This window comes from Salvia hispanica, chromosome 5 (assembly GCF_029641045.1).
Source record: "Salvia hispanica isolate PSC_SH4W2 chromosome 5, Shi_PSC_v1, whole genome shotgun sequence".
Taxonomy (NCBI): Eukaryota; Viridiplantae; Streptophyta; class Magnoliopsida; order Lamiales; family Lamiaceae; genus Salvia; species Salvia hispanica.
In genome coordinates this window covers 29,224,602-29,243,672 of record NC_142696.1, presented here as the reverse complement: position 1 = coordinate 29,243,672, position 19,071 = coordinate 29,224,602, and the positions used below count along the sequence as shown (strand labels likewise).

Below are 19,071 nucleotides of genomic sequence, written 5' to 3'. Positions count from 1 at the left end.
ATTTATAGAATAATAAAAGAAAAATAAATAAAAAATTTGAAAATTTGACCGTTTGAACGGTCAAATGACCATTTGAAAAAAAAAATTCGAAATTTTGAATTAAAAAAAAAAACTTATGATGTCATAATTACGACGCCCACTCGCGGGCCGGTGAGTGGGCGTCACGCCTAGCGCCAGCGCGCGCCACGTGGCGCTTACGCGTGGCGAGATTGCTCGAGGCCGGCCCCTTCCACGCGCCACGCGCGACGGGACGTCCCGTCTCGTCGGGACGAGATGCGCTTTGCAACGCGGTCTCGCCGCCGACCCGTCATGCCGAGACGAGACCGAGCCGGTGGCGAGCCGCGCTGCGGATGCTCTTATATGGTGTCTTAGATCAGATCGTGGATTAAAAGTTGTTGTCCGAGTTTCACTATCCCAACGGAGTCCTTCACTGACGACTTGAGCGGCCTCAGAAATCTGGCCGGAGGGTGAAGTACTTGGTTGCTTTGATCTGCTTGTGACACTTGTCTGCTTCCTTAGTAATGCCCTGATCCTGTTCTCTTAGGTTTGGTGTTCATAATATACTATTTTCCAATTTCTTTACCACTGTTTCTTCCTATTTCTTTCTCTTTCTCTAATTCTCCTTTTTACTTGAAATAGGTATTCTTCAATTACAATATACTTCATTTTGATATTGTTCGCTTCTATTATAAAAAAATTGATGTATATAGAGTTAAAAGTGAGCGAAATCGTGACTTACCGGCAAGAAAAAGTGAGAGAAATTTCTTCTCTTGAATAATGATAGTGTTCAAAAATTCATTTCTGATTGCTTAGTTTTTATCATTGAAAAAGGACGTGTTTATTTGTTTTTTCAATTTTACTATTAATACTATTATACAGCGATTCCAAAAGACGAAGAATAAAAGGGAAATGTTATGATATGATTGTATTTGACTTTAATATAAAAAAGTTACTCCTTTCATCCTACTTTTATATACTCTATTTTATACTCCCTCCGTCCCGCTGAAGATGCACGTTTTCCTTTTTAGTTTGTCCCAACTAAGATAACACATTTCCTTTTTTGGTAACTTTCTCTCTCCAATTAATACACTCAACTACTTTTTCTCGCTCCTATTAAAATATTCATCTTTCTTCATCTCTCTACTTTAATACATACACCCACCTTCTCTCTCTCTAATTAAACACTTTAACCAATAACTCCCAAAATTCCGTGCCGGCTAAGCAATGTGTCATCTTAGCCGGGACGAAGGGAGTAATAAAATGTGAGTGGAAAAAAAGGTAGTGGAATGTGGGGCCTATTACCATTTGTGAAATATTTCCAACCGTGACTCTTAACGTGCGACACCTAAAAGTGGATAACCGAGCCTCCTAAAGTGGGACAAAGGAAGTATTATTTAGTTTTATATATTTTTTAATTTTAATCTTTAAAATTATTTTTGGACTCCACCTTTAAAATCCTGTGTCCGCCACTGATTTGATCGATTGAATGATGAATTAATAGTTTAATCGGTTCACTTATTACACTCCATTCGTCCCAACTAAGTTGAGTTGTGGAGTATTATTTTATGGAATGTCCCAACTAAATTGAATCATTTTCTTCTTTGACAAAAAATAAAATACTCACTCATTATTAATTTATTTCATCATATGCTTTATTCTCTCTTTATATTTTTTACTTTATTCCTCTCTTCTACTTTCAACAAAATTTCTCAATTTTCGTATCTAAAATTTTTGCCAAAACTTAGTTGTGACTAAGAGTGTCTACAGTGGTTAGCCGCGGTGGGGGAGAGAGCGCTGGGAAGGCGGTGTCAATGTGGATGGGGTGGTGGCAGTGGAGCCGTGACGCCTATTGCACGCCGGAATGTCTGCAGCGGGAGCGGACACTAATTCTTTGGAATTTTTCTTTTTTTAAAAATTTTTTATCTATAAAATATCTATTCCCAATTTATTTTTTTCATTTCATTTCATTCTATTTATTTTTGTCCAATTAGTTTTGTTCCAGTACAATTAAAATTTGCCAATAATTAATAAAATAATGTAATTTGTGGTTGTGGCATACTCCCTCCGTCCGCGAATAAGAGTCACGTTATTCCATTTTAGTCCATCCGCGAATAAAAGTCCCGGTTCACTTTTACCATAAATGGTAACAGGGTTCCATCTTCCACTAACTCATTCCACTCATATTTCATTTAAAACTAATATATACAAGTGTGACCCCTATTTCACTAACTTTTTTTCACCCACTTTCTTAACATTTCTTAAAACCCGTGATATCTATGAATGAGACTTCTAATAGCATACGGATGGAGTAACTATTATTGAAATGAACAAGTTTTCGTGGTATGGCGTGACTGAACCAGCTATTGTGGAATTCTAGGGGATTATTATTTTTTTAGAATATTGACAAGGAGTAAATAAAATAAAATAAAAAAGCAAAAGTGGCGCAACGCGTGGGAGTCTGAAGCTGGAGTGTGGTGGGGTCCAATATCGCGACAAGCAGCGGAGGACCGTTGATTCCAATTGCTGGTAAAGGAGAGAACAACGGGCTATAGCCTCTACTATATTCTCGTGGCATTCAATCGACTCAAATCAAGTAATTCCACTCAGGCACTCACACAATCATTACATTACCACAAATAGAAAATTACAAATACACTTGTTTGGAATCTATTGGATTAAAAAAAATGAGAATATTAACCTCGTTGCCCATTTATCAGGACAAATAGAAAAAACTTCCAGAGAGTTCACTTCTTTGCAACGTGGTTTTTACTCCGCAATTCTCTGGCTCTTTAATTGCTGTGAATACTAGACTATATTGTACGATAAAAGCAAACGCTAAAAAAAAACTACTATTACAAGTTTACGTATATTGCTCTAAGTTCAGATTTTTAAGTGAATTTTTTTACTATCAGTCTATCACAGTTTTTTGCCTAACCCACTATAATCCTAAGCTTATATAAGTTGTTATTTAATGCGCGACCATATCGAATGTTCTTTATTGACATAAACTGAATGCAACTTAAGCATATATCTAATTTCATACATATGGATTAAGTTGTTTAAATCCTACGAGTAGTTTTTATTTTACTGCAAAACTATATCTTTAAAGAATTTCAAACACATTATAAATATTTTAATGTGTGGTGAATCTATAAACACATAGATTGATATGTCCGTTGTTAATCCAATTTCAGAAATGAAAAATGATTGAGAGCTTTTGAATTATTAGTATTTTTTGAGTTATCATCCTTTACTTTCAATATCATTATCGAACACTAGACTATAGAAAAATTGAGGTAGGACTTGGTGCTATGAAGTTCAAGGTTCTCAATGTGTGTTGAATTTCAACTTCATATGATCGACATTGAAATTATGATAAAGGGCGAACATTCGAGATAACTTAGATTTTAAAATTCCTTTAATCACTTTTGAATTACCCCCCTCCCTGTTCCACTTTAACTCACTTTTGAATAAAAAAATGATAGAAAAAGTTGATATATTATGAATATCATTTTTATATAAAGTATTGATTTTATAGTGTAATATGAGTGTAATAATTTATTAGAGTGTGGAGTTACTATCTAAAATGAAAATAAAGTAAATAAAATTTTAAATTGTGAATGTCATAAAATAAAAATTTGAAAAATGTGAACATGGAGAATATGATGTTAGATGATTGTATGATTGTCACCATGTAAAAATAAATAAAAGAGACTGAATTTGCAACAAATCAAATGTAAAGACATTACTGTATATAGTGTTAAGTTTCAACTCATTTTGCTGAAGGTGTGAAATTGGAATGTAACAGTAATTATTTCCCAAACATAAAAGAATTAACGAATGAATTTTAGACACCTGAGAACAGCTTTAAGAAGATCAATATATGAATCAAATCTCTATAAAAGAATAGCAAAGTTAATATGCTAAAAGCTGAACCAAGAAATTAAACAATTATTTTCCAATTGTATTATAAAAAAAGTAAACACAATAGAAAAGAAACATTTTCTCTGTGGAGAAATAATTGCGATTCTCGCAATAATTTTTTCGATACAATAAAAAAATAAAGATCTCCCCCAACACCAATTTTTTTTTTTAGGCAAAAGAATAATATCTTTAAAGAGTAGTTGGATTTGTTTGGTAAAGATCAAAACCGGAGGGTGGAATCGTCATTCCATACGAAACAGCTCAAGACTGTGAGTATGATTTCAGCGGCACCATACAAAATGCATCACCCCGGCCCCACAGATGCAACCCAGGCCCCACCACAAATGGGCTTTATCAAAAAGCCCAACGGGAAAAATAAATAAATATGGAGATCCGGCCCCACTATGTAATAATAGCAACGCCTCTCACGGAATGCCGCGTGTCCGCCGCTGGCGATGTCACATTGCCGGAATCTTAAGCTGTGTCAGAAGACTGCGACGTGGGCCAGTCACGTCGATTGGGACAGAGACGTCTCTTAAAATATTGTCCACTGACAAGTGACATTATGTAAAAAAAATACACTCTCCGTCCGATAATTCTTTTCAATTTTTCATTTCGGTTCGTCCCACATAATTTGTCTAATTTCACTTTTACTATTTTTGGTAGTGGTATATATTCCACTAACTCATTCCTACTCACATTTTATTATAAAACTAATATATAAAGATAGGACTCACATTCTACTAACTTTTTCAACCCACTTTTCATTACAATTCTTAAAACGTGTCCAGTTAAAGTGATCCTAATTATCCGGGCGAAGGGAGTATACTCCTCCGCTCCTTGTGAATGAGTGTTTTTTTTAGCACTTAATTTATGAAAAAGTAAATAAAAAATAAAAATAATAAGAAAAAATAAAGTTAGTGAAAAAAAATATGTTATTTTTACTAAAGGAAAATGAAATTATTTATCTATTATGAAATGTATCTAAATGATAAAATAATTTCGTGGAACAAAAGAAGTACTGTATTTCTATCCCAATTAAGTTAACTTAAAATTTTTAGGGACAAATATTAAGAAATTGTATTGAAAAATATGAGTAAGAATAAAATAAGAAAATATAAAGATAGTGATGGAATAAAATAAATATAAGAGTTGATGAATGTTTTGAGAAATTACTCAAACTTGGGACGGACTGAATGGATCTATTAAATATAATAACAATAGAATAAAGCGGTTCAATAATTGAGGTTCAGTGACGATGTTCTCAAAAATAAAAATAAAAATAAAAATAAAAATTAAAACAATCATGCAACTAGGAGTAGTATATAACTCCAAATCAAATGAAACCATAACAACTCCTCAATCAATCAAACACTCAAAAACAAGGGCTCCATAACTTTCACTCCATCAAATTAATCAGAAAAATCAGTACTAATTCTAGTGATGTTAGGGAAAACCTCGAAGCCGGTGATCGAGATTCTCACCGGATCTTTGTGTTCCGGCAGCGGAAGCCCCAGGAGTCAGATTCAGTCGCCGCGGGGGCTGAAAAGCCTAGATCTCGGCACCGTAGGGTTAGGCATAGTAGCAGCTCTCGAGAAATCTAGCGGCGATGGCAGGGACAGTATTATCGGCCGGAATTCGACGCGATCGAGTCCGATTCCGGTGAATTACCCCAAAAATTGTTGCAGGAGTAGGAGAGAGGAGGTGGAGATGGAGATGGAGATGGAGGAGTACACGATAGTGACGTGTCATAGCCCGAGCAATCGCAATCGCAATCGCAACAGCAAAAGCGTGTTCCACATATCTCCGGCTAGAGGCGTGGAGGCTGGAGGCGCAGTTCCGACGGCGGAATTTTTGAGCAGGTGCGATTTGTGCCAGAAGAAGCTCGACGGCAAAGACATCTACATGTACAGGTAACGGAAACATTTCGGATCAATTCGACAGATTTTCGAGTGTTGTGAATTAGGTGTACTGATTAAGTGTAAATTGCAGAGGAGAGAAAGCATTCTGTAGCGCAGATTGCCGGTATACGCAGATGGTAATGGATAAATGCAGTGCGGAAGCGTCGAAGCCGGCGGAAATTGCAGGGTCGCCGTGCGATTACGCGCACATGTTTACCGCCGGGATTCTGGCTTCATAGATTTATAGTGATTCTATCAATAACACTTTTTGTTGTGAGTACTAATACAACTGTAGAACAGTAGAAGTATATAAACACTGCGGAAATGTAACACAGCACATCAATTAAACGGAGCATCCTTTTTGACATCTTTCGTTCGCGCATTTACAACTTTCCAAATTAACTCACTCAAATTCAAAAAATTATATTAATAAGATAATACAGTGATGTAATTATAAAATGCCAAAGAAACAATATCTATATGTCACCAGCAGCCTCAGAGCTTCAAACTAAGACCATCTCCAATGGCTTTAAGCCAGCCACAGGCTAGTCACTCTCTCTCCCTGCCACATGATCACACTAAAATTCCATCTGTCACATCATCATTTTACTCAGATAGGCTAGCCGAATAAAAATAATTCAAAAATAACTACATTTACGGAATTAAACACAAAATACGGAATTAAATTTACGACACATATACGGGTAAAATTTGTTAATTTTATTTAAATAAAAAAAAGTACATTAACTAAAAATAAAAAAAAATTACATAATAAAAAAAAATCCGGGCTTCCACACACGAGCCACCGCCCCACTCTACTCCTCACTAATTTATTAAAAAAATACATTAAAAAATGCAATAATTTTATATAAATTAAAAAAGGTCCATCCAAAAAAAAGTTACATAATTAAAAAAAATTCATAAAAAAATACATTAAAAATGCAATAAAAAATGCATAAAAAAATACATTAAAAAAAATACAACCGGCTAGCTGAAATTGAGCCTACAATGACAGCCAGCGGTCGGCTAGCGCCCGCAAATCGGCTAGAGCTCGCCGATCGGCTAACCGAAATGCCACTAGCCAGTTCCAATAGTTCGGCTAGCCGACCGACTAGCGACGCGAATCGGCTAGCCGCTATTGGAGATGCTCTAATAGAGCACCATCTATCAAATTGGCGGGGATGGATCCTCTGTTGTGCTAAGCACTTAGCACAGTAGAGGGTGCTGTGCAAAACGGTGCCGTTTTTATCTCATATTCCCAAAATTAACAAATTTCCAATTCAAATTTCTTAGTCAAAGTATGGCGGTTCTTTCTTCTTATTCCAACTTTTTATTTTATTTTATTTTATCTTTTTTTTTGAAATTTTTTCACACAGTAATTTTTTTAAATATAATTGTCAATATTAATGTAGAAAGATATATGCAACAATTTCTGATTTATATATGTTTTATAATTTATTAAAGCTTCTAGGCGTAAATGTAAGAATATTCTTTTTGATAAATTCTATTTTTAATGGTAACTGTGTACAAACGTAAATGAAATTCAAATCTTTTAATTTGGCTTTGTGTACTTCTAAATAAATTATTATGGGAAATTCTTGTATGGGAAAATTAAAATTGTAAGTAATCACTGTAAATGCATATCATTAAAAATAGTTGCAACACACAAATTTTAATGCATCCTTTTTAAATGAGTGAATATAATCAACCAAACATTTTACAATCAAAATAAAGTTATATTAATAATTTAATGTATTAATTATGTATTAAAATAATAAATTTAGTAAGGAAACTTATTAGCCTTTAACCTCATCTTTTATTTTTATATTTGAATTTCCTTCCTATTGTTTTTAAAATTTGAATTAAAGTATGCACTAATTACCTTTATGGTTCTAAAAAAATAAAAAATATTATACACAAATCATATTTAATGCTAACTGTGTACAAATGTAAATGAAATTCAAATCTTTTAATTTGGCTTTGTGTACTTCTAAATAAATTATTATGGGAAATTCTTGTATGGGAAAATTAAAATTGTAAGTAATCACTGTAAATGCATATCATTAAAAATAGTTGCAACACACAAAATTTTTAATGCATCTTTTTTAAATGAGTGATAATAAACAGGTTATATTAATAATTTAATGTATTAATTATGTATTAAAATAATAAATGTAGTAAGGGGACAAATTAAAAAACTTATTAGCCTTTAACCTCATTTTTTTTTATATTTGAATTTCCTTCCTATTGTTTTTAAAATTTGAATAAAGTATGCACTAATTATATTTATGGTTCTAAAAAAACAAAAAAAATTATACCCAAATCATATTTAATGCTAACTGTGTACAAACGTAAATGAAATTCAAATCTTTTAATTTGGCTTTGTGTACTTCTAAATAAATTATTATGGGAAATTCTTGTATGGGAAAATTAAAATTGTAAGTAATCACTGTAAATGCATATCATTAAAAATAGTTGCAACACACAAAATTTTCAATGCATCTTTTTTAAATGAGTGATGATAAATAATCAAACATTTTATAATCAAAATAAGGTTATATTAATAATTTAATGTATTAATTATGTATTAAAATAATAAATGTAGTAAGGGGACAAATTAAAAAACTTATTAGCCTTTAACTTCATTTTTTATTTTTATACTAGTACCACGTCTGTGCTATGCACAGATTAATATATTTTTAAAATATTAATTTTAAATTCTAAATTAAGTAATAAATTATAATTAATTTTAACAATGAACAATATGAGTAACAATTTTAGTTAATATGAGAATCAAAAATCTATACAAATCAACATTGAAGCATAATAAATTTGAACATATCACATAATATAATGTTTAAACAATAAATCATGGAGTAGGAAGATAAAAATCTATCACTATAAAGAATTAAATACAATGGATAATTACTCATTATATATCACATAATATAATGTTTAAACAATAAATCATGGAGTAGGAAGATAAAGTCTATCACAATAAAAAATTAAATACAATTGATAATTACTCATTATATAGATTTAAACTAAAATGAGAAATCCTTGCAACCAACTAATATGCAAATAATAAATGCAACAACCTAATTATGCTGATAACTATAATTGAGATATTCGTGCAAACGCTCCCCTTCTTTACTCCGTCGACTTGGCAGACCAAACCACCTCTCTATTTCCACGCCTATAGACTCTCCATGGCGTATCAACACTCTAAGAATTGCAAGAGGAAGAGGTGTTTATATAGGCGTACGAATTCCTAATACTAAAAGGAAATACTAATAAACATAAACAAATTAGTCTATGAAGGAAATTGAAATCTACTCGAAGTCAAATTATCAACTTATGAGAAATAAATTAACGTATAAATTAAAGAATTATCTCCTAAATAACAGAAACTCCCGACTACGGGACATGATAAGATTCTCTTAGTAATGCAAATCTCTTTGTATGAAAATAAAAGATACGGAGGAGTACTTTATTAAGACTCGTTTACTTTGCAAATTACTATCAAGAAAATAATTGTTAGAAAGTACACAATCGAACAATTCACACCACGTAATTTTGTGGAGGCTTCCCTAGCCATCCAAATCAAGAAGATAAAGCTATAGTGACTACAAAGTAGCATCAATCAAAGTGACAAATAGAGAATAAAAGTATTTATTTACCTGGGAATGGAAGAGGGAGATGAATATGTCTACTGGGTGAGAATATATATAAGCATAAATGATTCATGAATGTAACCAAAAAAGCTTCAATAAGAAGCAAATCCAAAACTCAACCTGTTAATTTCACCAAAATCAAATATAAATATAGTAGTAATTGTATACAATCAAATTAAAGAAAACAATATTAATTAGAAAGAGAAATAGAAGTACCTCATAGCCAAACTTGAGGAAAACACCGAGTGGAGGAAGAAGAAAACGTTTAGAAGAGAAATTGAATCAAATTATCTTTCCTAACCTCCCACTCACTCACTCACGTATATATGAAACATGGAAAACTAATCTCCACTAAGTAGGATTATATATTTATTAGAATTAATTTCTGAATTTTATATTAATTGCATTTACATCACTCAGCATAAAATATTATTCAAAACCTCCCAAAACTCCCCTTTTATATATTGTATAGATTTGAATTTCCTTCCTATTGTTTTTAAAATTTGAATTAAAGTATGCACTAATTACATTTATGGTTCTAAAAAATTTAAAAAAATTATACACAAATCATAAATATATGACCACAATATTATGCACTTTCCATGAACTATATATGCATCCATATATTTTAGTTAAATGCATAAATAAATCTATTTTTTTTCAAATAAACTAGATTTTGGTTGTACAAAATTTGGTCACATAGTTTTGTTGTTTTTAAATATAGATAGCACTAGGGCTGACAATTTTTGGCACGACACGAACCTGCACGAAATTAATGGGTATGTGTCAAAGCTTATTGGGTTCGTGTCTTTATCGTGTTGACACGATACTGACACGAAAACTTCGTGTCGTATAGAATGTTCTAGTAGATGATTTTCTCAAGACTTATATTTATAGAAGGCTGTCTTGACAATCATAATACATACATTCTAATTTATGTAAGTTCTAATAGACAATATGATCGAATAAATCCTGGCACAACGATAGCGAGAAGATAATTCTCTTTGGGCATAACCCATTGTCATTGGCTAGCCATTTGAGATCCACATTTACACTTGCAAAGATATTTGCTCCCACTGACTGACACAGCCTGTAGGTAGTATTGCAAGTCTTGTAAAACATGTTGTCTATCTTATATTGTAATATGGAATCTATCACATGTTCAAAAATGATTATCCAAATTAACCGATACTACATTGTAGTTAAAGGGATTATGTTCAAGTTAATCTAAGATCGAGTCTTACGACACTCTTAGACCCAAGAACTTGTTGTGTTCCAGTGGAACGCTCCCACTACGATATGGTTCTTACAATCTTAGGTACTGAAGTTGATTTTATTAGTGCAAAAGTTTACAATGGTATGACTTCTTGGTAATGTGGAAAATCCGATATCTCTCTCTTTATTTTGAGAGTTATCACGCTGTTAGGCTTGTAGTTCATCTCTTGATCTTCATACAAGAATTATATCTTTGAAGATTACAGAACTTATAACCTTACATCATTTGGGACAAACCTTAAAACATGCCTCAGTACACAACTCCAATTTCTTGGACACTTTTCCAACACGTGTTGGAACAACATTACACCTTGAGATGTGCTAGACTAGAGACACTCTAGTCCACAACTCGTGTTTTGTAGAAGGTACTGATGTTGGTAGTTTCTTTAATGTTTATCCATCAATGATAAGATTTTAATGAGTACAACTCATCACTTAATCAAACTTGTCTTAGAAAGACTTCGATTCCTTCTTACATAACTATCTCATTCATTAGATGAATGCTTGGATTCGTTAATGGAGATTAGACTCCCACTATTGATCATAACCCTTTGCTCGTCTCCTTATGGTGTAAACCCTTGAGACTTGCTAGTCTTTCTATGTTGTACTTCTATAAGTATTCTGAATCTCTTGAAAAAATCAAATGATTCTAACTCATAGTGCATCAAATAGACTTTCTCAACTTTCAAGCTATTTAACGAAATGTTAAAATCTTGATAGTCTAGATCAGTTCGAACAATTGCTAAGTATTTTCTTGGCCTTAAGACTAAGAGCCATAAATACTTTATCATTCAGTGATTAAGAAGTTGATGTGTTGTTGAATACTCAATCTTGTCGCACTTATATTATTTTAATACTATGATGCCTTAAGCATCAACCATAAAACAATAGTTGAGCATTAATAGCTCCCACTGCAACAAAAACCTAACTGGATCAAGATCTCTTACTTAGAAGTTGCATTGTCATGTAAGTCATTGTCCTTCTGTAAAATAGGTCAATCCAACTCAGAAAGCAGCTTTTCTCGCTTTAAACAAACTTCGATGACAATCCAGACTCTCCCATTTCCATATCTAGTCTTTTGTTCAAATGAACTAGGACTTAAGAAAATGCAGCCTTTATGAATTCGTCATCTATCATGTTACTTTCCTCTAATAGTAACACAACGACTATTATTCTGAAGATTTTCTACTTTTCAGTTAAACCTTCTTATAGTCATTTCTTGTTACTTTAGGCGATGACTTGTGTCAGAAACTATTTGAGTGATCAAAAGATCCTCAAAACATTCTGTCCCTCTAGGATATTCCAATCGAATCATCTTGGCAGATTCTATTGATATCCATCTTTCATCGTCATTAACCAAGACTTGTCGAGCTACTTAAAGGAAAATAGCTTGACCTTATTCCTCAAAGAGCTTGTCAAGTACATGCATAATGCATTCTTGAACATTCTCCGTGGAATTATGTCGAGGAAATGGAGGACATGAATCATTGAGTATAAACTCCAAGCTTTCAGCGATGAGAATTTTATCCATTTTCGTTTCCAGTCTACATAATTTAGGCATTCGAGTTTTCTTTCTTTAAGGATCGCAGACAAATATTAAATGACATAATGAAGATTTGGCAAAGAAACTTATTGTCACATACTCATGCTCAATACATAATCACAAATAAACACAAAACAATTATGTATCTTACAACAGCAAAATTAATAAATTGTATCCTCCTCTGTAGGTTAATACGTATTAAAATTTTGACAATTTTACTGGTCACAACACCGACGCATCAATTGCTTCCTCCTTTGGAGGTTGATACGCCTAATGCTGCCTAAGCACGACCATCAGATTTAGCATTACAGAATTTTATTTCTACAACACACTCCATAACAATGTTCATGTGCTGACAATAAAATCAAGCTATCTCATAAATTCTGATTGAACCCCGAAACTCGCAGTTCCTTAGGATTATTGTCCCCACTCTGCAGGTGGCAATAATATTGGGAACCACTTTCTAGTTCATTCTATTTATTATTTGAGAAGTCTGCCTTATGAACTTGCTGTTTTCGTAGGATTATTGTCCCTACTCTGCAGGTGGCAATAATATTAGAAAATCAGCTTCACAAAATTCGGCAGTCCAACCGATGGAGACCGTATACAACGCACTTGTTGTAATCATCACTTAGATATTTTGTATGGTATTTGCATAATTATCACATAAGCAAATAAAGTAGATAATCCACTTAAAATAGATAAACACCAAATAAACAGATAAATCCATTTAATCCATGGCATTTAAACACATAGGATAATTATCGAAAATTATTTAATCTAGTCATGGGAGAATCAATTAAATAATTCAGCTTTATCTTGGATAATCTTTATCCAAATTTATTTAGGATTTATCAAGATAGAGTTAACTACCTAAATCCATTTAGGATAATTCTAGATTTTATTTCGATAAAATCATATCCTACAATTCAAGATAACGTTGATCTAAGATTATCATTATTTAAATCGTACTAGGCTATTACTAGATAGAAACAATTCTATCATAATCCATTAGATAAAAATAAAATCCTATCAACCAAGATTTATATCAATCTCAATTCTATTTAGAATAGACATCATGGATATATCAAACATTACTTAGGATTTCTTAGATAAATAAATTTATCTAAATCCAATTAAATAAGGATTTTCTTATATATTATCAATATCCTAATCTATCTAGGATATAAATCCAAAAGATAAGGATAACTTGGATTAATATTTATTTTTAATCCATCTAGGATTTGTCTTAATAGAATTAAATCTATTCAAATCCATAGGATGAAATAAATTAATATAAATGTTTATCCTTATTCATCTAGGATTTATCTTGGAATAAATCCATGTAAATCCATAGAATAAGATAATACTATTATATTATAATTATTCAAATCTATCCAAGATTTATCTAGTAACAAATCCATATAAATCTATAAGATAAGAATAAAATATTATATTATCACTATCCAAATCCATCTAGATTTATCCATGAATAAATTCATATAAACTCATAGGATAAGAATAAAATAATATTATCATTATCTAAACCCAACTAGGATTTGTCTATGGATAAATCCACATTAATCCATAGGATATAGATAAAAATTAGATTGTCATTATCTAAATTTAATAAGGATTCATCTAGGAATTAAATCCCTACAAATCCATAAAATAAAGATAAAATCTGTAATTAATCCATGATTTAATACAAAATTAAATCTTATATAATATGTAAAATCCACCGGATATATTCAAATCATAATTCTCAAAATAATCTTGATTTCTTTCCAAAATTGAATGCAAGGATTTAGAAACCCTAATCAAATTTGGAAACAATCTTTGCCGAACCATGCTCGGCAACACCGCACGAGTCCGGGCAGCCGCCTTCGGAGGCTCCCACTCACACTGCCGGGCTTCCCTTACCGTCGCTGCTGTTGCTGCGTCGTCGCCTACACAGCGCTGCAACTCGCTGCGCGCGGAGCTCCCACTGCTCCGCAGGCGCTGCATGTTCACCGCAGCTGCTGTCACAACAGCCCGCTGCCCAGCGACGTGTTGGACGATCGCCGACTGTTCCTGCACCGATCATGCCTCTGTCGGACTCCCACTGAAAACCGCTGCAGCGCTGCCGTCGCGTCACGAGTCTGGGAATCTGCCGACGGGCTCCCACTCGAGCTGACGGCGCAGCTGCGTTTCCGTCGCCGCTTCTCTCCGTAGCCACCGGCGCTGCTCATGGCAGACCGCCGTCCTTGGCCACCGGACTGCTGCTGCTGTATCATCGCAGCGACACAATTCTCGATTGCCGACTCAGAATATAAGTTCACGAAAGGCAAAACGAAATGATCATTAATGATACCATGTAACTACAATTTACGTGATAAATTCCACCGACAAGAGAAGTCAAAAGAAATTGGCGGCGCATGTATTGATTTGATGAAATCTCCAAAGACAAGGAATACCATCACGTAGAAGCAATTAACTCTCCACCAATATTCAAGAATTATGGTGAATCTAATTACAAAGAATTGCTCACGTTGATTTGTTTTCTTAGTCATCAAGAAAAAACGACACAAAACTAGCATTCAAGCAATTCACATAACATAAAATTAATCCGCATGATCAGAGCCAAAAATTGGCTCTGATACCAATTGTTGGGGTTTGGTGCCCCTTGCACAACGGAAGACTTGTACAAAACAAATCAATCAGACATAGGATCTATTTGACCGATTATGCGATTAATCAATTCACATGTTAAACAAATAATTGCATGCTAGAACGCAAATAATTCATGCTCATAGAAAATAAATCCTAAACATGATTTCTACGGTTTAGAGTTACCGATTTGATTCTCCAAAGAATCGTCGATTGCTCGCGCCTTCTCCACGTGATGATCTTCGATACTAGACCACGGATCTTCTCTCTGGTTCCCGAACTGTATCTCGATATCAGGGTGGGCTGATCTTATCAAAATACTAAGACTCGAATAAAGAAGACAGAAGAAATCCTTCTCCAATTAGGAGAGAAATTCGACTCTAGGTAGAGGGAGACGAAATTTTTGCTATTAAAAATTATGATTTCTGTCTCCTTTATTCTCCTACTTATATTAAGTTCCTTTTGGGCCCAGACAGGGATCTATGGAAGGTTTTGGATATGGGCACCTCCAATTAGCTTTTTACTAATTAAATTGAACCCACAATTTAATACAAGCTTATATTGGAATATTACGAGCAGCAACTACAGAAGTAATATTGAACTCTCCCCATCCAAATCCGAAATTACAAGTAATCCGGGTTTCCACTTTGTTTATTATTTATTTCCCGCGCTTAAGATATAAATGTCCATTAATTAATTAATGTCTACTATGGACTTAATTAATTAATATCTTATTAATTCCAAGAGTGGACTTAGCAAGAAATATTTATTTATTATTCATAGAGCGATAAAACTCCAACTGGCCAGTTTTCTGAATAATAAAACCTTGTTCGAGCTCCTCTTGAGGACATTATCAAACGAGATTCATCTCGCGCACGATTCAACATGATAGCAATCCTAGCACCGCTAGATATTAATCACCACTACCCAATATATCAGGATTATTGGGTTGCGAAAAACTCGCACCATTTGATAAGTCAAAGTAGTGCATAATCAATACCGTATGCTCAATACTAACATATGTAGATTAAGAAAAAATATTTTATCAAGACCTAGTCTTTCAGTAGATAGCAAAGTTCTAGGGGCATCACCTCGAGGAACAGCGGTCGGCAGGAAGCAGCACTAACGAAGTCGACATCATCACAGCCGCCATGTCGGCCTACCAATCAGTGTATTACAAACTGTTCAAGCATTTCAACACTTGGCGGAAGGTGTGTCATCATCCAAAGCATAAGGAAGGCATCCGATCATCCTCCGGCTCCTCCAACAAAAAAGATCGAGGTCGCTATCCGACGAGGTGGCAAGCCAGCTAGCCGGAGCTCACTTGGATAGCTCCGACACAGGACCGAACAGTTCCTAACGCCAACCGTCGGGATGGAAAATGGCGACAGCCAGCCGTCCTCGCGCCGCGACCCCAGCCGAACCGCCGACTCCTTCTCCCGCTCTCGTTCCCATTTGCCGCCTCCACCCCCACCAACACGTTGTGGGCCATTTTGATAACGCCACTAACGTCGATGCGTCTCGTATGACTCCCCAACAATTAGATGCACATCATGCAATGATAGCAGCCCTCCGACGACAATTGGGGATACCGCCATCAGACTAGCCTTCTTTAAGTTTCTATGGATGTATTTTTTAATTTTTAGGATTTAGTCATGTAACTTTTAAGTTTTAGGATTTTAAGTACGTAATTTTTAATTTTTAGGATTTTAAGTTAGCCTATCATGATTGATCTCTATCGATAAAATCGCGTGCCAGAAACCAAATTTTTCATATTTACAGAATGGAGAGAGTATATATTTTTATTTACAATATTTTAGTTAGCCTATCATGATTGATCTCTATCGATAATTTTCTATCAAAACAATTGCCATATCTTTTCACTTGCAATGTTTGAATCATATTTTTCTATTATTAAAATTTGTATCCTTCACTTTCAAAATTATTTTCATGGATAAAGATAGTAATACCATTTAAAAAAATATTTTATTATTTAGGGCCACGACTTAAAGAACTATTTATTTTTTCTACTTGAGAAATATAAATCCAACATTCTATTAATCTTTTACACTCACAATTCATTGTAAAACTAATATTACAAAATTAGTCTCACATTCCGCTTAATTTCTCCCTTTATTTTTCTTCACAAAGTCAAACAAAATCTTAAAATTCATGCCGAGTCAAAATGACTTTTTAAATGGTGGATGGAGAGAGTAGTATTACTCCTTTCATCCCTTAATACGTGAATTATTTTTTTCAGCATGAGATCCATGAAAGTGGTATTTTTTCATTTGAATGGAGAAACAATTAAATAGTAGTGATATGGATCCATGTAGATTGAGATCCATTAACCCAAATTTATACCCTTAGATGATGTCTGATCTTACAAATGAAAACAAAACACAAAAGCAACAAAAGGATAGGGTGGATCTAGCGTTAAAAAACTAGATCCAAAATGATTTGATGGGAGATGAGAAATGAAGAAGTGTGAATTTGATATTAGCTAAATCCATGGATGGAGAAAATACTCTAAACAAACCTCAATATACTAGATTCAACTAATGGCTCCGCTATTCAAAGGAATTTACAAACCCTTGATGCATACATATACTTGATCGTACTTGATTGGATCAATTGATGATCAAGCAACCTAGAAAACTAGAAATTGGATAAAAACTCTCTTCAAGAGAGAAAGCAAGTCTCACAAGATTCTAATGGCAAAATTCAATAAGTTGAAAAATGAGAAAATGTGCTATTTATAGCTTAGGCCCAAATTCCAAGAAAAGGCCCACAAAAATCTAGCCTCTGCGTGAGCCACCCAACCGGGTGGACTCGGCGGCCTCGAGTCACCCATCCGGGTGGAATCCCTCTGGATCGTTGATGCCTTAGTTTTGTTACCCGTCCGGGTGGAACTCGCTGACTCCGCCATGCCTTCATTCTGTCACCCGTCCGGGTGGCTTTTGGTGACCAAAACTCACCCGTCCGGATGGAACATTCTGCACTGCACGGCTTTCGTAAAACGGCCAAAAATCCCTCCTTCAGACTCTGATTGAGGCATGTAAGGTGGGTGCTCACACAAAGCTCTTCCAAAGACGAAGACATTGGTGCCCTTTTCAAAGCATTTGGACGTCATCACAATAGGTTGATCACTTGTTGAATCCAGCTATATATGAAATCCTTGATGCACGACTTCCATGGTTGTATCATCACCCCCTTCTTGGAAAGGATATGTCCTCAAATCCGAGCCTTCTCTCTTCCTCGCTTCCTTGGTCAGCCCTCGAGCTTTATTGGGTCTTTGGCATGTCCCTCTCTCGTCCTTGGACCCCAATCAATCCATGCCTCACGCCGAAAGGGACACTCTCGAGTCTCGACGTCTAGCAAACGTGGTCATATCACCCTCCCCTCTTTGGAAAAATTTGCCCCCAAATCCGGATTTCGCAAACCTAGAGAATAGAACGAGAGCAAATCAAATATCAAAGTACAATGATAAAGATTAAGATAACTAACTGCTCTCAAAGATGATACCACACCAAGACGGTGGACATACTCTAACAAGCTCAAAACCAATACATAACTTATGGGGAAACAAAAAACTAAGCATCCTTTAACATTGAAGCCCCAAACAAAACCATATGATGCAATGTTTTTGTAATATTTGATGGATCAGCTGCAGCATAAATCACAACATGAATGAAGAAGCAAAGATCAAAGGCTACTTGATCTTGAGTTTCAGTAGCCGTAGGATATAGTCTAGTTGAGATCTTATAATCTCAGCCGTTGGATTGTTGTTTTGGGATAGAGTATAAATAGCTGTTTTGTAAAAGCCGATGAGTAATATCTTAGCTCACTTTTTCCCCTCTTTTCAATCTATCTGGCGAATTCAATTCAATAAAGGATTTCTCCATTCTTGCGAATCATCTCTCTCAATATTTTGTTCTTGTTTCTCACACACACTCAATTAAACGTAATAGTTTTTGACAAAAAGACTATAAAACATGACAACCCCATTGAACAGCTTGATTGTCATGCAATGAAAGCAAAGATTATGCCAAGACACATATGCATCAAATTCTTTGTCATCTTTCTCTGAACTTTGTCCACACTA

At 34.3% G+C, this 19,071-nt stretch overlaps 1 protein-coding gene across 1 annotated transcript; it reads left to right on the top strand.

Moving 5' to 3' along the window:
- The first annotated feature begins 5,269 nt into the window (after positions 1 to 5,269).
- On the top strand, positions 5,270 to 6,192 carry LOC125190319 (uncharacterized). The gene is made up of 2 exons (XM_048087590.2): positions 5,270 to 5,837; positions 5,917 to 6,192. The coding sequence occupies exons 1-2, from the start codon at positions 5,368 to 5,370 to the stop codon at positions 6,062 to 6,064; spliced, it is 618 nt and encodes a 205-aa protein (XP_047943547.1). The 5' UTR covers positions 5,270 to 5,367; the 3' UTR covers positions 6,065 to 6,192.
- The last annotated feature ends 12,879 nt before the right edge of the window (positions 6,193 to 19,071 follow it).

Bases quoted from the DNA above. Each gene is read 5' to 3' on its own strand.
- LOC125190319 (XM_048087590.2), top strand. From the start codon at position 5,368: ATGTTAGGGAAAACCTCGAAGCCGGTGATCGAGATTCTCACCGGATCT. The intron at 5,838-5,916 runs GTAACGGAAACA...TGTAAATTGCAG, and splicing joins AAAGACATCTACATGTACAG to AGGAGAGAAAGCATTCTGTA.